The sequence below is a fragment of the Dermacentor variabilis genome, chromosome 2 (genome assembly GCF_050947875.1).
Source record: "Dermacentor variabilis isolate Ectoservices chromosome 2, ASM5094787v1, whole genome shotgun sequence".
Classification (NCBI taxonomy): domain Eukaryota; kingdom Metazoa; phylum Arthropoda; class Arachnida; order Ixodida; family Ixodidae; genus Dermacentor; species Dermacentor variabilis.
In genome coordinates this window covers 256,563,033-256,582,341 of record NC_134569.1, presented here as the reverse complement: position 1 = coordinate 256,582,341, position 19,309 = coordinate 256,563,033, and the positions used below count along the sequence as shown (strand labels likewise).

The following is a 19,309-nucleotide window of genomic DNA, read 5'->3' as shown; positions in this document are numbered from 1 at the left end:
TTTGAATATGAGTACAAAAAGTCTATCACTTGTACACAATGTACTACCTGCTGGATCCTTCATCACTAGGGTTAACTTAGACACATGCCACGTCTTCCCATCACTGAGTACAAAAATAGATGGTCCTATCTGGGCCTTCACTGTACGAGGTTTACTGTATTTAAAAAATCCTTTCCTGTTAAATCTAATTCTGACGGTGTCTCCCACCTTGACACGAGTTGCCTGAGCACCTCTACGTTTGTCTACACACTGCTTAGTTTGCCACTGTTTCTGCAAGACCCTTTCTTGAACTTGAGGCACAAGACTCTCCTGTTCCCGTAGATCTACACAGAGCCGCATGGTTCCATCCTTCTTGCGCACCACCACGAGTGGGAACACCCACTCGGAAGCCTCGACGTGCTCGATGACGTCGCAGTCCTCGAGACGTCGCAATTCATTGTGCCCTAGTCACGGAGAGCCAGGAGTAGTCGGCGCAACTTTGAAGATACTGGTTTCGCATCTTGCTGCTGATGAATTCGGTGCAGAAAGTTGTTGACGACACCCAACTCGTCACTGAAGTGGTGATCAAAACCCGGAGGCACACCTGTGGGGCTCTGTGCTGGAGGAAGCAAAGGTAGACGGCATGTCAGCGACGTACCGTCAATCTGTATGCCCAAGCGTTGGATGGCGTCTAAACCCAGCAGTGATGTTCCTGTAGTCGTTACGTGGAACGTGACGGAGCATGACCTTTGGAAAAACTGGACAGTGGCTTGAAACAGGCCTTGAATGTTGATGCGTTGCTTGGAGAAATTTCTCAACTCCACTGTTGTTTGTGACAGCCTGTGCTGTCGACCAAAGTGATTTCTAAAATCTTCGGCCGTCATGAATGACACAGATGGTCCCGTATCCACCAGCAGTCGCATGGAGACGCCGTTAAAGGGAAGCTGAAACACTTTTCGAAAAAAATGAGTTCTCTGCAGCATTCTACAGTTTTGAGTCCCCTGAACACGAATATCTGGTTCAAAAAGGGCGGAAACAAACGCAAGCAGCTGTTTTTTCAAGAAAACGCGCACCAGCGCCTCAGGGCATCGCGCGAACGCCGCTGTTGCCCGTGATTGGTCGGGGTCGCTGTGACGTCGTTGGCGGTAGTCGCCAGTCGTCGCCGCCGCATGTCTCCGTTTCAGAGCGTAGCACCATTCCTTTCTATCTGGTAGCACGCGGTTCTGCTGTTCTGGCTTCATAGCTGAGTTGTAAGATGGAACGTTCTCGTTGTCTCCGACAGCTTGTATTTTCCTCGTACATGTTTGAACCCACAGCCGATACGGAAAACGATGGCGGCAACGGCGGCAACAACAATGTTGAGTGTGCCAACAGCATGAGCGATGTGTGCACCTTCTCGCGCGCTGGAAATCTTAGCTGCTACGTATGTTTTTTTTTTTTTTTTTTCATGTAGCTGCACGTTGCAATGACGGGAGAAAAAATGTGCTAAAGTGTTACTGGGAACATGCTGCTGGAAGAATGCCGAAGCACTAACTTCTCATTAGATTCTAAACACGGGTGCAATTCTGCGATGTCAAGCACCTTGCCGCTGCTTGTCTAAAGACCCGTGATTTTTTTAGTGTTGATACACGATCGCGAACATAAGTGCTGCGTTTCAAAGCGTGCACATGCAGTGCTGTGAGGTACAGTCATGGAAGTTGCTTATCATACACATCCAGAGATGACCAGAGGTATTATATGTGCAATATTCATACTATGGTTCGACGACTTTGCGAGTGTGGCTCGATCAAGAATCGGTATGCGTGCTCCGTGCTAGTGTTGACATAAAGATATTTGGCAGTTTTAGCACCGCCGTGTGGTTAAAAACGATAACTGAACCGTACGTCGAATGTCACTAGGCAAGCCTACACTTCATTTGATACCTAAGGTGCAACGCTGTAGAAGCTACGCTCGAAGTCCGATCACCAAAATTTATCACTGCGCACGTTTCCGTCTATGCTTTGCAGCGTGCCAGCGGCGTTTGCTCGCGCGAGCATGCACGTGAAGCTGCCGCGACGGGCTGCAATTAAAAAATACCGAAAAGAAAATTTTTTTAAAAGAACCTGTTAGCAGCCGTATAAGTATAAATCTACGGAACGAAGTTTTTACACGCCGAGTTCAACTACTCTAACGCGAGCATGAAAATATTACCGTAACGCCTCATGTCGTGCGATTTGAACATGAATGCTGAACAGCTAAATCTTCGGGCACCGCGAGGAAGGACGAATAACAAATATCATTGAATGCGCAAGCGTACCCCCGGCCAGTTATTTCACCGTATCAGAACAGCGCCGAACAAACAGCTGTAGTACAGTGTTCCGTGACAAAGCGGAGAGGCAAAACAGGATGAAAACGGCAAGCACTTTGCACGTAGGTGCATATTCCCGGCTGTGCCTCCACCTCGCTTCATCGTAGACCGTTTGTTCGACACTAAGGTGATCATCTGGTAAAAAAATTGCCCGTGTGCACATTAAAACCCTTACCTCACGCTTTCTCCTCTTGGCGAAGGCCGATTTTGGAGGTGGCGAGGTGTTTCTCTTGTAGGAGAATATAGACGGAACAACGCCGGGCTTCAGTCGCGCCGATTTAACTGGAATACCCATTGCCCGCATCGTTGTCATGCTTCGATGATAGTCACTGTCGCGGAAATGGTCCGAGCACAGCACAGTTGATTTCGTCGGCACGAACTTATCTCTCCTCACCGTACGTACCCACTGCGCTGCAAGCTTCTTTTCCTTCGGGAATTTGTGAAACACCGCATCGTCTCGCCCGCCTGTGTTTGCGCAGCCGAATGCTGCACAAAACGAGGGCATGTTGGGCGCCCTTGGCTGTAGGCACTCACGCAGCACAGAAGGAAAGAACAGTTTACGAAAATCGCAAAACAAACGTGAGCGGCGGCGGCGGCAGCAGTTCTCTCGTAGCGTCGTTCAGTAAAGCGCAGGACGGAAAGAGGCATGCCAGCACATGTCAGCACGCCGGTCCGCAGCTCGGTTGGCTCGGTCTCCGCCCATGACGTCGCTCTCGCCGGTTCTCTCCTCTGGCAACAACCTCACCCGGCGCTCCGGGAAGTGATGGGGGCGTGTCCGCGCGGGTGATTTAGAAAGCGATTTCCGCCCCTTATATTAACAAAACGAAAAAAAAATTTCGGAACCATAAATTATATTAGGTCTGTTCTTCCCAATCCCAGCAATTCATGGAAATTGAAAACCGTTTCAGCTTCCCTTTAACTGCGACCGGAACTTCCAAATCTTTTTTAGTTTCAAAAGCGCTTACCGTCAAGACAGACGCGGACAGCTGCCCTGTGGAAGTTGACGAAGACTGCGTCTCTGCGGAAGAGACGTGTTGCACCGCTGTTTGGGTATTTCGACATACCGAAGCGAAATGGCCCAACGTGTGGCAGGCGTTGCATCGCCGATTTCTTGCTGGACAATTCCTGTAAGACGCGATATGGTTCCTGCTGCCACACCGATCGCATGCACCGCGGTTCCCGGAGGAGCCATGTGCGAAATGTCGACCATCTTGCCGGCCTCTCGGAAGAAGTCGGCCCTCTTGGCGGCCTCTCGGAAGAGGTCGGCCCTCTTGGCGGCCTCTCGGAAGAGGTCGGCCCTATTGGCGGCCTCTCGGAAGAGGTCGGCCCTCTTGGCGGCCTCTCGGAAGAAGTCTGTCATCTTGGCTCGTCGACGGAACGCCAAGTTGAAATGCCTCAATTCTTTGTACATTTTCGGAGCCGAACGCGCGGTTCGCTCGATGCAAGGCTTCTAAAGAGCGTCCAATTTCTTCTGCCTTGTCCAGGGACAGGGTTTCGCCATGAGCTAATAACTTTTCGCGAACGCTGACATTCGCTACCCCATGTATTATTTGGTCTCGGACGCGCTCATTGTAGGTTGGGCCGAAGTTGCACTGTACCGCCTTCTCCTTCAATGCGGTCACGAATTTCAGGAATCCTTCTGCCTCGAACTGCCTTCGACTGGTGAATTCGTGCCTCTTCGCCAGAACATTTGTTGACGCGGCGAACAGCCGGTCAAGCCGCTGCAAGAGTTTCTGGAACTCTTGACGCTGGCGGGACCGCATCACTTGACGTTGACGCTGCGCCGGTCGACTGCCTTGCTGCTTCACTTGACGCTGACGCTGCGCCGGTTAACTGCCTTGCTGCTTCCTGCTCCTCGTCTGCAAAGTACTTTCGTTGTCCTCACGCCCGAGAGCGCTGACGAGCGCGGACGTTCGTCGCGCGTCCGTCCAGTTGCCACCGCCGGCCGCTTCGAGGTGGGCTGAAAAATTTTTTTCCATTGGTGCCATGGAATTAACGGTGGCCCGAGCACTTCAAGAAAAACGGGAAGGTTCGCCGTATAAGACACCATGCCGGGTAGCGTGCAGGAGACAGTACAGGAGACAAGCCGGAGCTCGCAGCAAGAATGGGGCAAGGAAGAACAAAGGGGTCGGGCAGGCCTAGGCTCGGAAGCCTCGCGACGCCAAGTGCGTCGGCGGCGTTTGCGTGCCGTGCAGACACAGGAAGGGACGCTTCACTTACGAAACTCGTTGGTTTCTTGGGGCTTCGGTCGGAACCGCAGCGGGAATTCCATCCTTGTCGCCATAAGATGTTGTGTCAGCAGCGGCAGGCAAGTGGGGACCCGCGCCCAGCGAATGCGCGGCGAGCGCCGACGCAGTGAAGGAGACTCGGAGCTAACTGCTCCTGATGAAAACCGGAACAAAGACTGAGCCGGCTCGCGGCCGTTTATTACTAAAAAGGACTTCACACGCCAGATGACACCTCCTGATTGGTCCCAGCTCGTCACATGACAGAATGGGGGTGCGCCATCTAGCTGGACTACTACTAAACATAAATGTATGATGACACGGAGGTCTGGCAGGGGGTGACACTATACTACACTGGGACCCAACAATTATGCTCGCCAATGTCATCTTTTATCTCGGCGGCACCCCACGCGTGTGGCACCAAACACTTGATGACGAAGTAACCAGTTGGGACAGTTTCAAAGAAAAGCTACGGGAACTGCTCGGCGACCCCATTGGGCGCAAGGCTGCCGCGAGAAAGGCTCTTGCGTCTCGTGTTCAGTCATCTACAGAGCCATGCGTTTCCTACATCCTCGACGTCTTGGCTTTGTGCCGTAAAGCTGATGACAATATGTCCGCCGCAGATAAAGTGGCACATGCTAAAAGGCATCGCCGACGACGTTTTCAATTTGCTTGTTTTTGGCAATGTCTCGACTATCGACGCCATTATAAAGGAATGCCATCGCCTTGAACAGGCTAGAGCCGCTGTAGCTCACACCACATTGCACGGCTACCCAACACTGCTGCTACGTCGACATGTGAGGGTCGACCACGTCAGACCACCACCTGTGACGACGTCACCCGTATTGTTCGCCGCGAACTCGAGGCCGCCTGTTCGCCAGCCTTCACCACGACGCTTTCCGATCCGCCAGCAACCACCATTGCGATGATTCAGGCCGTCGTCAGACAGGAATTTGAAAACATGGGTCTGAACACCGTGTGTTCCACGTCTCGACCTAGCGTTCCCCAGTTATTTAGCGGCCCTCCTCGTCCCCGGCAGCCCTTTTCTGCCACATCTCACCGCAACCCGTCCGAATGGCGTACCCCTGATGACGGGCTGATCTGCTTCCACTGCTGTCGCATCGGCCACGTCGCCCGTCGCTGCCGAAACCGATGGCCACCACCTCCTCGGACTTACGCCACCACTTATTCCCGCACCTTTGGACCTTCTGTGCCCTATGCCACCCGCCATGAACCCACTACCGCTGATGCCCCTGCTCCGAACCTTCGCTACAGCCGCTCGCCCTCACCGCGACACCACCAGTCTCGTTCGCCCCAACCACGCCGCTTCTCTTCGCCGCCTATCGCCTCCTGGAGCCAGCCGGAAAACTAGGCACTGCAGCTTCTGGAGGTGAAGCTGCGTTGTCGACCCTGCCCTCAAATCCTCTGCTCACGTTACCTACTAACCGAAACCTTCTTGACGTTGACGTTGATGGCTATCCTGTCATGGCACTCATCGATACAAGAGCACATCTTTCTGTTATCAGTGCTGCCTTCTGACGACGACTGAACAAGCTCCTCACCCCAGCGTCAGCACGCGTCGTCCGCGTTGCGGATGGCGGTACTGTGCCTATCATCGGCATGTGTACGGCACGTGTCAGCATCGCCGGCCGCCACACTCCTGTCCTCTTCACTGTAATTGCTCATTGCCCCCACGACCTCATTCTCGGCCTCAATTTTCTCTATGCCCATTCTGCTCTTATTGATTGCTCTTCCAGTACCCTTCGCCTTGAGTTGCCCATGCTAGCAGAACCTTCTGACGCACCCCACTGCCGCTTACGCTCCACCGGCTTTCTTTGCCTGCCGCCAAATTCCATAGCCTACATTGAACTGTTGTCTTTCCCACCAGTTCCTGATGGCGAGTACCTCGTCACTCCTCTGCCCGACATCCCAATACAGTATGACGTCACCGTGCCTCACAGTATACTTACTATTACTGCAAACCACACTCGCATGCTTGTCTGTAACTTTGGATTGGCAAAGCGAATTCTACCACAAGTATTTACCTTGCCACCCTTGATTGTCTCGGCGACCAATACGTGGCAGCGTTATCGACCGATGGTTCTCGCGAGCTTAGCATGCCCCTCGCGCCAGCCTCGGGCATTGATCCCAACATAAAGAATATGGTTGCGACAGACCTGTCCTCTATGCAGGCTGAAGACCTTTGCGAAGTATTATCGTCCTACCGCGATATTTTCGACTTTGACGATCACCCTTTAGGCCAGACGCTCGCAGTCAAGCATCGGATTCTTACTGGCGATGCTGCGCCTGTTCACCGACGACCGTATCGAGTTTCTGCTTCGGAACGCTGTGTAATTCAAGATGAAGTGAACAAAATGCTCCTTAAAAACATCATTGACCCTTCATCGAGTCCTTGGGTGTCACCTGTGGTGTTGGTTAAGAAGAAGGTCGGCACGTGGCGCTTCTGTGTAGACTACCGTCATCTGAACAGCATTACAAAAGAAGGACATCTACCCGCTCCCACGTATAGATAACGGCCTTGACTGCCTGCACGGTGCCAGCTGTTTCTCGTCTATTGATCTTCGTTTGGGATATTGGCAGATTGCTGTTGACGATATGGACAGATAAAAAACCACGTTCATCACACCTGATCATCATCATCATCATAGTCTCATCTTAACCTTAATCTCATCTGCCCACCTAACTTTCTGCCGCCCTCTGCTGCGCTTCCCTTCCCTTGGAATTCATTCCGTAACTCTTAATGACCATCACTTATCTTCCCTCTTCATTACTTGTCCTGCCCATGCCCATTTCTTTTTCTTGATTTCAACTAAGATATCATTAACTTGCGTTTGTTCCCTCACCCAATCTGCTCTTTTCTTATCCCTTAACGTTACACCTACCATTCTTCTTTCCATAGCTCGTTGCGTCGTCCTCAATTCAAGTAGAACCCTTTTCGTAAGTCTCCAGGTTTCTGCCCCGTACGTGAGTACTGGTAAGACACAGCTGGTTATAAACTTTTCTCTTGAGGGATAATGGCAACCTGCTGTTCATGATCTGAGAATGCCTGCCAAACGCACCCCAGCCCATTCTTATTCTTCTGATTATTTCAGTCTCATGATCCGGATCCGCAGTCTACCTGTCCTAAGTAGATGTATTCCCTTACCACTTCCAGTGCCTCACTACCTATCGTAAACTGCTGTTCTCTTCCGAGCCTGTTAAGCATTACTTTAGTTTTCTGTAGATCAATTTTTAGACCCACCCTTCGGCTTTGCCTCTCCAGGTCAGTGAGCATGCTGAGCACACCTGATAGCCTATACAAATTTAAAGTAATGCCATTTGGATTATGCAACGCCCCTGCCACCTTTGAGTGTATGATGGACTCCTTGCTCCAAGGTTTCAAATGGTCCACATGCCTCTGCTACCTCGACGACATCATCGTCTTCTCGCCAACGTTCAACACTCACCTTGAGCGTCTCACAACTATACTTGATGCATTTCGATAGGCGAAGCTGCAACTTAACTCGTCCAAATGTCGTTTTGGCCGCCGACAAATTACTCTTCTGGGCAATCTCGTTGACGCTTCCGGAGTACAGCCTGATCCCAAAGAAATCAAAGAAATTGCAAAGTCGATTTCATATCATATATTACATTTGTTTCCACCCTGAAAGCCCAAAGGCATTGCATAAGAGGAGGCATTAACATGTTCTCAATAGCTCAAAAAATTAAGTAAAACTCTTGCTTGGGCTAGTTGGTTCATGCTTGAATTAGTAAAGGCAAGGCGCAGAAGACCAGGACTCGAGATGAAACACAAACGACAAGAGCGGTGCCGGTCCTGTCGTTTGTGTTTCATTTCGAGTCCTGGTCTTCTGCGCCTTGCCTTTACTAATTCAATAACAAGACAATAGAAACAATAACAAATCAAATATTAAGAAATGGAAGAATGCAGTTTGTCAGTAGTTACATATTAATAGTCAAAAAGTCTTGTTACATCGAAACATCATCAAATACTAGTCAGCCAGTTTCTGCAACTTGCCCTTGCATTGCGAAAAACGCAAATGCCGACCAGTTTTTGATAGGGTTTTGTTGTGGGGAGAGAGCACAGGAAACTGGAAAGAGAAATAACGGGAGCATTTCACATCAGAAAGTTTGGTGCGCATATATGTGCGAGTGAACCTTCAATCCCTCTCACTGATAAGGGGCTTCAGTTTTTAAGGTTATCTCGCTAATCCAAGTGTTGGGGCCCTTGTCGGGAGGGGGTGTGGCTTGGCTTATTTTTTGTCTTGATCGCTGACTATAAACTTTTGTGACTGTTCTTGGTTTCTATGCATGCATGGCGGAGATTTGCGTAATGTATTCGCAATAAATTTCAATTGTAAGTCCAGTTTTGTCCCATTCATTTCTTTTACTTGTGCTCGCTTCTGTGCTCGCTTCTGTGCTTGCTGGAACCCCCTTTACTGTAACCTGCACAATCTTTGTTAGATTAACAGTAGTAACAAAAATTAAGAGTAGGACATATAACAATTTACACGGTATTCGACACCTGTGCACAGTACACTTTAAGGTGTAATGTTTGGTTACCCTAAACGTTGTGTTAGTATTTCATGTCACAGTAGTAACTATGAGGTGTTTGATTTGTCAATCGAATTCCAGCATGCTTATGTTGCAAAACTTGCGAGTGCTGTGTCGGGCGCTGCCTTTCAGCTGCTGCTTTGGATGCCTTCCTGCAGGGGTGGTTCGCTGTTGCTGCTGAAGCTTAGCAAGCTCCTGCTGACAGTGGTGGGCCACTGCCTGGCCCAGCAGGTACCCGAGGGTCTGACCCAGGCCCTCAAGCACGTGCCTAGCATGGGGCCCGAGGGCACCCTACACTCGGTCGGCATGCGACTGGCAACCCTGCTTCGGCACCAGGTTAGAGGCAGTACGTTGGCAAAGGAGGATGCTCACCATTTGTCTCCCGACAGGCCCTCCACCTCCCAGACCTGGACACCATACAGGCCGTCCTCAGGTTGGCATGGGACTCAGCTGGACTGCCAGCCCCAGAGGAGGGCAGTGCTTCCAATCAGGTTGGTCCATCATGCATTGATTGTGATCAGCATAGTGTTTGTTGCACCTGAAAGAACTGGTGCAAGCATAACCCTTAGAGGCCCATGTACGGCTGTGACCAAACATTAAAAAGAAAACTTGGCCTTTTTATAGCGAAGCACCACCTAACGTTGCTCCAGAGGTGCTGGGACATTCCGTGACTTCTTGAAAAGCTTTTCATTGTGCTGTCGCCCTTCAGCTTCATTCAAATCGTATTTTTCACTTCACCCTCTGGTGTACTTCGCTCTCCCCTAAGCGGATGATTACATTTTCTGCAGGCACGTGCTGTCAATCTGGCAATAATCTCACCCGTGCATCTAGTTTTGCAAGGGGCACGAGAGCTTATAGAATCTAGTCTAGCAACTATAATGATCCCATCCCGCCCCCCCCCTTTTTTTTCACACCTTTCTTTTTGTTCTCGCTCTTCTTTCTGTCCTTACTTGCCCTTTCCTTCCCCTAGTGAAAGGTAGCAAACCGGAGGCTTTAACTCTGGTTAACCTCCCTGCCTTTCTCTCATTTGAATCTCTCTCTCTCTAGTCCACCAATCTCTCATTTTATTGCTTGAAATCTAAATCTCATTCGCATCTTTCTTCTGACTGGTTCGCATCACTAAGCTTCTTTGCTGATGCTTACATGGCATGCCCTGTTAGTATATTAACCTCTTATTTGTACACCTCCTTGTTTATCCAAAGTACACAGCTCCACAAGATGAGGGTGACCTATATATCCCGCCACTTTTATTGAAATTATTAGTCACTATTGGAGCTTCCATTTGTTGCTGCATTATGAGAAAACTGGATGCTCCAATAGTCATTTTAATAATTCTAATGAAAGTGGCCTGGTATGTAGGTTACCCTCATCTTGTGGAACTGTGTACTTTGGCCATGCAGAGAGGTGTGCTAACAAGAGGTCAACAGAGCTGCAAGTATTCTCTGAAACCATTGTATGGCCGTTTCACATCCCACAGCAGAAGTTATATGCACCCCCACTTTCTGTGATACTGCCATTTCTTTATGTGTCTCTTATAGTGGTATTAGTCAAGCTCGCGCGTGCGCACCTGACCCTTCTCTGGATTGCACAGTGCCGGCGGAGCGGCATTCGCCCACTAGCACTTTCGCAGCAGCCCTAACAGTCAGAGCTGTGACCTCTAACCCGTGGTTCGCAGTGAGTTGTGACCACGGGGAGTTCAGGCCAGAGGGACAGGCTGAGTCTTGACTTAAGGTGTTTATTCACCTTAAGATACAGGTACCAACAGAACAACAACAGCAAACACAAATACAAAACAAAACCATAGTGGCGGAGCGTTCCGCACGTCTGAGGCGAAAGAAACTACACAATGTTGGAAACCACAAAAGAGGCTGATAAGAATTCAGCTCACCCAGAGTGGATCTGCGCTTGGGCCCTGGGGCGATCAGTTGCCCACGAACGCCGAGCGCAGCAGGGGGACGGTGTGCGGCGGTCTCAGCGGCTGAATTGAGATGTGGCCAGTCACAAGTTCCTCATCCCAAAGACAAAAACGTATCGGGGGAATAGCGCTTCTCCCCGAGCGGCAGAGAGGAAGTCTTCCCGGTTCCAAGAAAGGAAAAGGAGGGAACGGGGTGTCCTGGCTGCGGCATCACAGCCAGGTGTCACGGCCAGGTGCGAAGAGCAGCGGGAGTGGCTAACGTGCCCTCTGTCCACTACCCTCCGCGAGCGAACATGGCATTACAGTCGCTGACCGTTTATTCGGACCTCACGGGGACTGCGGAAATGTCCGAATAAACAGGTGTCCGAAAAAGCAGATTAAGGAAAAAAAGAAAGAAATCCTTTATTTCCATGCACTTATTCGGGCTGGGCAGTAGGCTTGAAGAAATCGTGAATGCGTCATTGCACGCTGTTCTGTTTACGCGCAATCAGATAAGCCTGAATCTCGGTGAGGGTCGTACGGTCACTATAGGCGGCTGAAAGCACAGTCACTGCTTCTACACGCTCCGCATGTGACTGCAGTGTAGCGCATCGTGCGTCATCGTCCGGAGGTACAGCAGAAACCTTACGAATCATCTTGCCATCGTCGAGTTCTGTGCATGTCAGTACAGCATTGTCAGCACCTCAGAAACTGTCAAATGAGACGGTGTCCGGAATCGCAATGCAACTGCTGCACAGGTCTGCACAGAACATTTTCGGCGTCAGTAGGGAGCACATCGGAAGGCGACCAATCCTAGGCCTCCCGGCACCCGCTTGCCGGCATGCCCCAGTGCAGTCTGCACGGGCACTGTCGGCGCCATTAGACACCTGACGCTATGTTTCCGTATGCCGCGTTGGATCATCGCAACCTCAACACAGCACACAAAACAAACACCACCACGCCGTCACGCCGACACCAGTCGGCGTGACGAAAACTGTGGTGAAAACTGTTGAAAACTGTGGCGTACTCGCAGCTTCGTGCACGAAGAAACAAACAAATCAGCTGCTTTATTGTATTGACATGGCTTACTAACCAGAACTGCTGTTGCAACTCTATCAAGAACCAGGCAGAAACAATGATGATTAGTGGCGATTTCCAGTACCGCCACTTCATGGGGCACCAAGAAGGCTCCGTTAAAAACAAATATGGCATTCAGCAAGTCGAACCATGCACCGGTCAGAGTCGGTGCATGGATGGTGCTTTCGATCGAGTTAGCTCAACGAGCGTCCGAAAAATCAGACGAGAGGTTGCAAGGTGTCCGAACTTTCAGCAGTTGTTATACATTATGGTCTATGGGGAGAATGGCAGTGCCGCGAAGCTGACCAAATAATCGAGCATGTCCGAATTTTCGGAGTCCGAAAAATCAGTCGGCGACTGTATCGTCTGATAGCCACGAGGCTACTCCGGAGATATCGGGATACGCGTGCAATCCCACACTCTTCACCTTGTTCTCATTTTGCTCATCATCTTGAATTTTCATCTCCCGCATTCCTTGTGTTTCCCCTGCCATTTGTTTTGGCATTCTAATGGGAAAACCAGGGAAGCCGTGGAATCATGTCATGTTGCCACTTATGATGGCATTCCTATCAACAATTTCTGTTTTGTCGCCTTCTTTAATAAATTTGTAATTTCTCAATTTTCATGAAGTTTGCGCAGCACACTCTGCTGGGATTCGCGTGCCCCCCTCTCCAACATTTTTAAAATTATTTCCTATATGTTGCTCAGAAAACTGCAGCTCGTAGCGAAGCAGTCGTCACGCCTGCCCGGTGCCCCTCTGTCTGGATTTTAATTTTTCACGCTCCTTGAAACTTTCCCTCCAGAAATTAAAAAAAGAGAAAGTGCTTAAAACATCAAAATAAGTTACACATTTTTTCAAAGAACCATGGAAAAAAATTTGACAGCTGGGAAAACATAGCACTGAAGAAGACCCCAAATTACAGCAGCAACATCATAAACAGCTCTACGTGAATGTATAATTAAGGAATGTACCATGTTCTGCCATAATGGCCCCTTTTCATACTAAACTCTTTCCCCAACATGGAGAAAATGGCTGTTTTCCATAGGTTATGCCAGATTTTCTTAAAAAACTACTGTACTCAATATTTCATGTAATACATAAACAAAAGGAAGAATGAATTTACTTTTCACACATAAGGCTTTTACAGTGAAACCTCATTAAACCAAGTTTGCCGGAGCTTGGAAAAAGTACGTACTAAACGGTAGCACTGTTTAACCGAAATAGCATGAGATCGCCCACTTACCTGTCGAAAACGGAACTCAGAGAGAGTGCGATGAAAGGGGAAAAAAACTTGCAGTATTAATTCACTTCGCGCGACAAAAGTGCTATTTTCGTTTCATGCCGCAGCAGCCTAGCACGACGTCAGCGGCCTCAAAATTACTGAAGCTGCCTGCCAGCTTTTCAGCCAGCCCCCTCTTCTCGGAAAACACTCGTATGGCAGATTCCTCGTTGGCGTTACGTATTCTCCATGCACGCACGCAGTAGTGCTGCAGAAGTCCCGAGGGCGCCTTTTTCATTGCAGGGTGCCGGAGTTTTTAATACTTTTCGTTTAAAATAGAGTCACGTTATCGTGCCCCTGTTCTCGTCGCGACAATTGCATTTATGAGGCTTGCATAACGCGCAGCTTATGCCACTGTCAGGCCTGAATCGCCCGTGCTGTCGCTTTCCCTGACACTTCGGCAACAACAGAGGCAACAATGGCGAAAAGTCAAACCACGTAGCTGACATGTCTTCGCAGTCACAGCAGCACTGCCAAGCAACTTCTTCGCATTCTAAATGCCACACACCGTAGTCAACAGCAGATCCCTGTCGCGTGCCGGCGCCGACTTCTTCGTGTCACGTTCGATAGCACGGACAATGTTTAATTTTTCTTCTATGCTGAGCACCCGGTGTCTTTTTCATCCGAGCTTCGGCATGACGCGAGTCCTCGCTTGCACGACACCATAACATTCTCTGGCACGGTGTCGAAATGATGTTGATGTTTATGTAGCTTCACGTGCAAACGCGCAGTGCGCTTGGAGGCCATTCCGATCTCTGAGGCTTGTTGTTCTGCCTGGCCGCCCGATGGAGACAACGCACCGTAGTGTTTGCGCAACGAAAAGTTCAAACGCTACGTTTTAAGCGATGTGTATGCAATAAGCTGGTACGGTTTATGGGGATACAAAACAAATTATGTTCAATGGCCACTGAGTCGGGGATATGACTTTACTACTTTTAAAACGAAACTACTGTTTAAGCAGGTACGGTTTAACGAGGTTTTGCTGTATTAACAAGAGGTATGTGATGAAAAATATACAAATTGCCAGATCAAGATTGTGAGATAAAATCGAACAAAGCTTGTAAAGACACGCTTGTATCTACTATGAAAAATATGTAAAAAAAATTATGAGCTTTACAAAATGTATTGCCGTCCCCAATAGGCACTATCTCTGTAAAAATCAACATTTTTCATTGAACATGTATTCTACTACAACAATTTAAGTGCAAGCACTACAGTTTGGCGTGCTGGGCTGTGGCTGCCAATCTTCCAGACTGGCCTGCGTCATCATCGTTCTCAGAGTCAAAGTCCAATGAAAAAGTAGCATCCTCAGACTCACTGCTGCTAGAACCATCGATAAAATCAGCCGCAGATGCAGTGGATCTTTCAAACCACGCGCACTGCTTCCGAAGCGGCCATTTTCGCTTCGACAATTGCGACAGTTCAAAGCACGTACAAAAAATCACCGCCTGGTGGAAAAAAAGCAAACTGCTTAGAAAACAAAAATATAGTTCTCCTCCTTCATGTCCAATAGCACAGTGTGTGCGCAAGCGGCGCAGAAGGTCTCGAAAGCAGCATTTCAAAGCATCGTTAGCGGGCTAACAATGCCCAATGGGCGCAGTACAGAAAGAGTTGATATGCTTCACTAAAGAACACAGCTGTATAGGCAGCGGGCGCAGGACGAGTTTGGACTGGTGGCGCATTTGAGTGGCGGCGGCGCGAATGTAATGGTATCTGACGGCCAGAAGCAGGCACAGCCGCCAGCTACCTTGGTTGTTTATGTTCCATCATTTTGTGTTGCCGCGATACCATGTGGAACCAAATCCGAACAAATGTGTTTTCGGAAGTAAGAACAGCTACCCACATATGACTGAAGCTGGCGCAGCCATCAGTTCTGTTTTCATCGCTCCCTCACCAGACAGAATGGTGGAAAGCCTGGCTGTGCACGGTCCAGGCTGTGGCATGTACATTTCCAATGCTGCTTTCTTGTTGGATCTAGTTATAACATAAAGAAGCTGTTTATTCACAAAAGGTTCGTGTTGCATTTAAATGGTGTCTCTTCGCCTCCACAGGTGTGACGGCTATGGAGCTTTGGCACTGCAGGTTACCACGTGGATTTGTAGCCGTCATTGGAATGCATCATGTAACCGCGCAAACAACAAAGGACAAAGAAGGAAACACACAGGACAGATGCAGCTGTCCTGTGTGTTTCCTTCTTTGTCCTTTGTTGTTTGCGCGGTTACTTGATGCATTCCAATATCGACCACCAACTAGCCCGCCTCTCCCTGTTAAATTTGTAGTCGTCATTGTGCCATCTTCTAAGAAGTTGACTTTTTTTTCTGAGGTATATTTTTCTTTCTCGCGCTTCTCGGCTCTTGCTGCATCTGGTAAAAGACTCTGCATGCTCTGCACCGACGGCAAACGCCAACACGGTGTATTAACACTCGTTGTCAATGACGCCCTTACACAGCTGCCGTCGCCATGCTGTGTGAAATAGACCAAGACTGAAGACTGGGCTAGTTTCTACGGCTGTAATTTATTTATTTATTTATTATTTATTGAACCTTACTGGCCCAAAGGGCATTGAGTATGAGGGGTTACAAGATGAAAATGAATAGCATTGAACAGGGGGCAAACACTAGGCGTTTCATAATTACAAAGGGTGTCTACCAACCGGAAAAACTGGGAATTCTCAGGGATGTTGAGTAGTTTGGAAGAACTCGGGGAAAGCTTAGGGAATTTGTTCCTCTATCAGGGAAAATTACAGCTGCAATTGTATTGAAAGGGTCAAAAGTCGGGGTAATGCTGGCTCGAGTAATAGACAGGAATCGTAATGAATTGTCCTTGACGCCCTGTTGTCGGCTGGAGGAGTGGCCATTGTACAGTCAGCGACCGACTTTCTGGATTGCCGATAATTTGGACGGCTTTGTGGCACCACCATGTACCCCATAAGAGTCAATGTATCAGAACATCTGAAATTTCGGACGCAAGAACTCTTCTTCGTCCGATTTTCCAGATGTTTTGCCATGACCGCATGTCCAAAACAGCATTAATCAAAGCCACCATGCTGCCATTTTGATTACCTCGCCGCCTCGAACCGGCACTCTTGCACACAGATCTGCTGGCAGCCATAGCCACCACTGCGGCAACGCTAGGCCTAGGTGCTTTTATGTTCGCCATGAAGCTTCTTGCCGATGGGTGCCATGTTTACTATTGAAAAAGTTTGCTGCGGTAAGCAATGGCTCGGACTCCGCCTTTGTTGTCCTCGCGATTGGCTTAGAAGCTTGGAAAGCATAGTGCGTTGCATAATGCTGGTTCCTGAAAGTCAGCTTTGCCTTTGTACAGTAAACTTGCGTGGTAAAGCATACGCCAAAGTATTGCAGTGAAGCATAACAAGCGTGGGAAAGGGTTATTGCCACAGGACACAGTGTGTATTCCTTAATTATACACGTGTGCACCTGGCATTTCCTGTCACAGTACGAGCACCGATAGGCCTAATACGTATACCGACAGGCCTTCAGAGCGTTTTTGAATGTGCCTGGAGCTGTTTGAGCCATTAAGGGTAGTAAATGACATGCATTTATTTTTTCCAACTGCCCGATTTTTCGAACACTTTCGCGGCCCCTAGGGAGTTCGAAAAATCAGACATGGACTGTGCAACTGACCAAGAAGATGCTTCAAATGGTCCGTGGGGGCAAACAAGTGGCGGAAGGAGGACAAGAACAGAAAGGACCTACGCACTGAGCAATGAACGGGAAAGGAAGCGTGCAGCCATCGTTTTGAAGGAGCTTGAGCTCGAAACACAAAGTGCTGGCAGATGCTGAGATTCAGGTGTCTCTCATCCAAACCAAAATAAACTCTTTAAAGCAGTGAAACACAACACTGAGACGTCGTGCGTGGGCTAGGAGTATGTCAGGACAGTTGAGGTTAACTTACAAGCTGTTGAGAGAGAATCTCAATTGTGACAAAGTTCGGGCCTCATACCATTGAGCTTGCTATCAGTTGATAGAAGTAGCTCGTATTCGAAAATATTTGCTTCTGTATGCATCTCCTTTTTATTCGTATTTGAGAATGTACGGCTCGATTTGCAATTTTTTTCGAGGACATTTTATTTGCTGTGCAATTTACTAGCCCCTCCTTTCTATTCTTCTTTTGAAGAACATCAACAATACTGCTTAGTATTCAAATTGAACAAAGCCGTTTTTTCACATTTTTTTTTTTTTTTTCATATGCTTACTAGAGAGTTACAGCATTGGGCGATATGATTTCAGCCCGTCTTGACATAACACATAGTTCTGCGTCACACAGTGAATTTTGCAAAGGCACTCAGGGAAGTTGGAAATGTCAACTTGGTAGACAGGCTGATTACAAGACATAACAAAATTAATCAGAATTAACAAAATTAAATACAGACAATATAGAATAGAAATATAAGCGGATGCATACAAAAAATATAAGAAGTACATACAGGGTTCATGCGGGTCCTTGAAACCCTTGAAAACCCTTGAATTTTAAAAGATCATATTCAAGGCCTTGAAAGTCCTGGAATTTTAGCAGATCCTTGAAAATCCTTGAATTTCCCAGTTTGCGTTTTTATTAACTTCCAGTGATTGTATTTGAGAAAATTTCAACCCTCCTGAATTCCCACTGCAATTTTGTTAAAAATATGGTGTAAGTTTCGTACAAAGTCAAGTAAGCGCGTGCCTAGCGGACGCTCGCGAACGTCTGGCCAGGATGACACTGGCTTGCCCACCATTTTCTCTCGCCCATTTGCTGTGCTACTTTCCAATTGAGTCGAGAAATGGCGGCCACTGTGTGTGCGGTTTGCACAGTCAGTGCCTCCTCTGGCGAAATCGAATCGGCACATTTTGTGTGTGTTTAGCACTTGTGGGTGTGATTGTATCGTCACGTTTTGTGCACATGTAACACTTATGCATGCGCGTGTGGTTCCATCGTGACATTTTGTGTGTGTGTAGCGCTCATCTGTGTATGTGCGGTTGTATCGCAATATTTAGTGCACATGTAGCGCTTGGGTGTGCGTTTACAGCGGTACAGTGAAACCTCGTTAAACCGTAGTTGGCCGGAGCTCGGAAAAACTACTTACTAAATGGTAGTACTGTTTAACCGAAATAGCATGAGATCGCCCACTTACCTGTCGAAAACGGAAGTCGGAGAGAGTGCGATGAAAGGGGAAAAAAACATGTGGTATTTATTCACTTCGCGCGACAAAAGTGTTATTTTCGTTTGATGCCGCGGCGGCCTAGCATGACGACAGCGGCCTCGAACTTACTGAAGCTGCGTGCCAGCTTTTCAGCCAGCCCCCTCTTCTCGGCAAACACTCGCGTGGCAGATTCCTCGTTGACGTTACATATTCTCCGTGCACGCATGCAGTAGTGCTGCAGAAGTGCCGGGGGTGCATTTTCATTGCTGGGTGCCAGAGTTTGAAATACTTTTCGTTTGAAATAAGAGTTACGTTATCGCGCCCTTGTTCTCGTTGTGACGATTGCATTCATTACGCTGACGTAACGCGTAGCTTCTGCCACTGTCGGGCCTGAATCGCCCACGCTGTCACTTTCCATGTCGTCCTTATCACTGTCTCTAGGCAACACTTCGGCAACAACAGAGGCAACGATGGCGAAAAGTCGAACCTCGTAGCCGACATGTCTTCGCGGTCGCAGCAGCGCTGCCGAGCAACTTCTTCGCATTCCCAATGCCATACGCCGTAGTCAACAGCAGATACTTGTCGCATGCCACCGCCGACTTATTCATGTCACGTTCGATAGCATGGGCGATGATTAATTTTTCTTCTATGCTGAGCACCCGGCGTCTTTTTTATCCGAGCTTGGGAATGACGCGAGTCCTCGCTTGCACGACGCCATAACGCTCTCTGGCACAGTGTCGAAATGATGCTGATGTTGATGTGGCTTCACGCGCAGATGAACAGGGCGCTTGGAGG

The 19,309-nt window shown here is 48.7% G+C and overlaps 1 protein-coding gene across 14 annotated transcripts in view; it reads left to right on the top strand.

Moving 5' to 3' along the window:
* Positions 1 to 19,309, top strand: part of faf (ubiquitin carboxyl-terminal hydrolase-like faf) — an 819,194-nt gene that overhangs the window by 555,438 nt on the left and 244,447 nt on the right. For all 14 annotated transcript variants that reach the window (XM_075682882.1, XM_075682878.1, XM_075682872.1 and 11 more), the window contains 2 exons: positions 9,282 to 9,459; positions 9,513 to 9,614. In XM_075682882.1, coding sequence (XP_075538997.1) covers positions 9,282 to 9,459; positions 9,513 to 9,614 — 280 coding nt within the window. The remainder of the gene's footprint in view (positions 1 to 9,281; positions 9,460 to 9,512; positions 9,615 to 19,309) is intronic.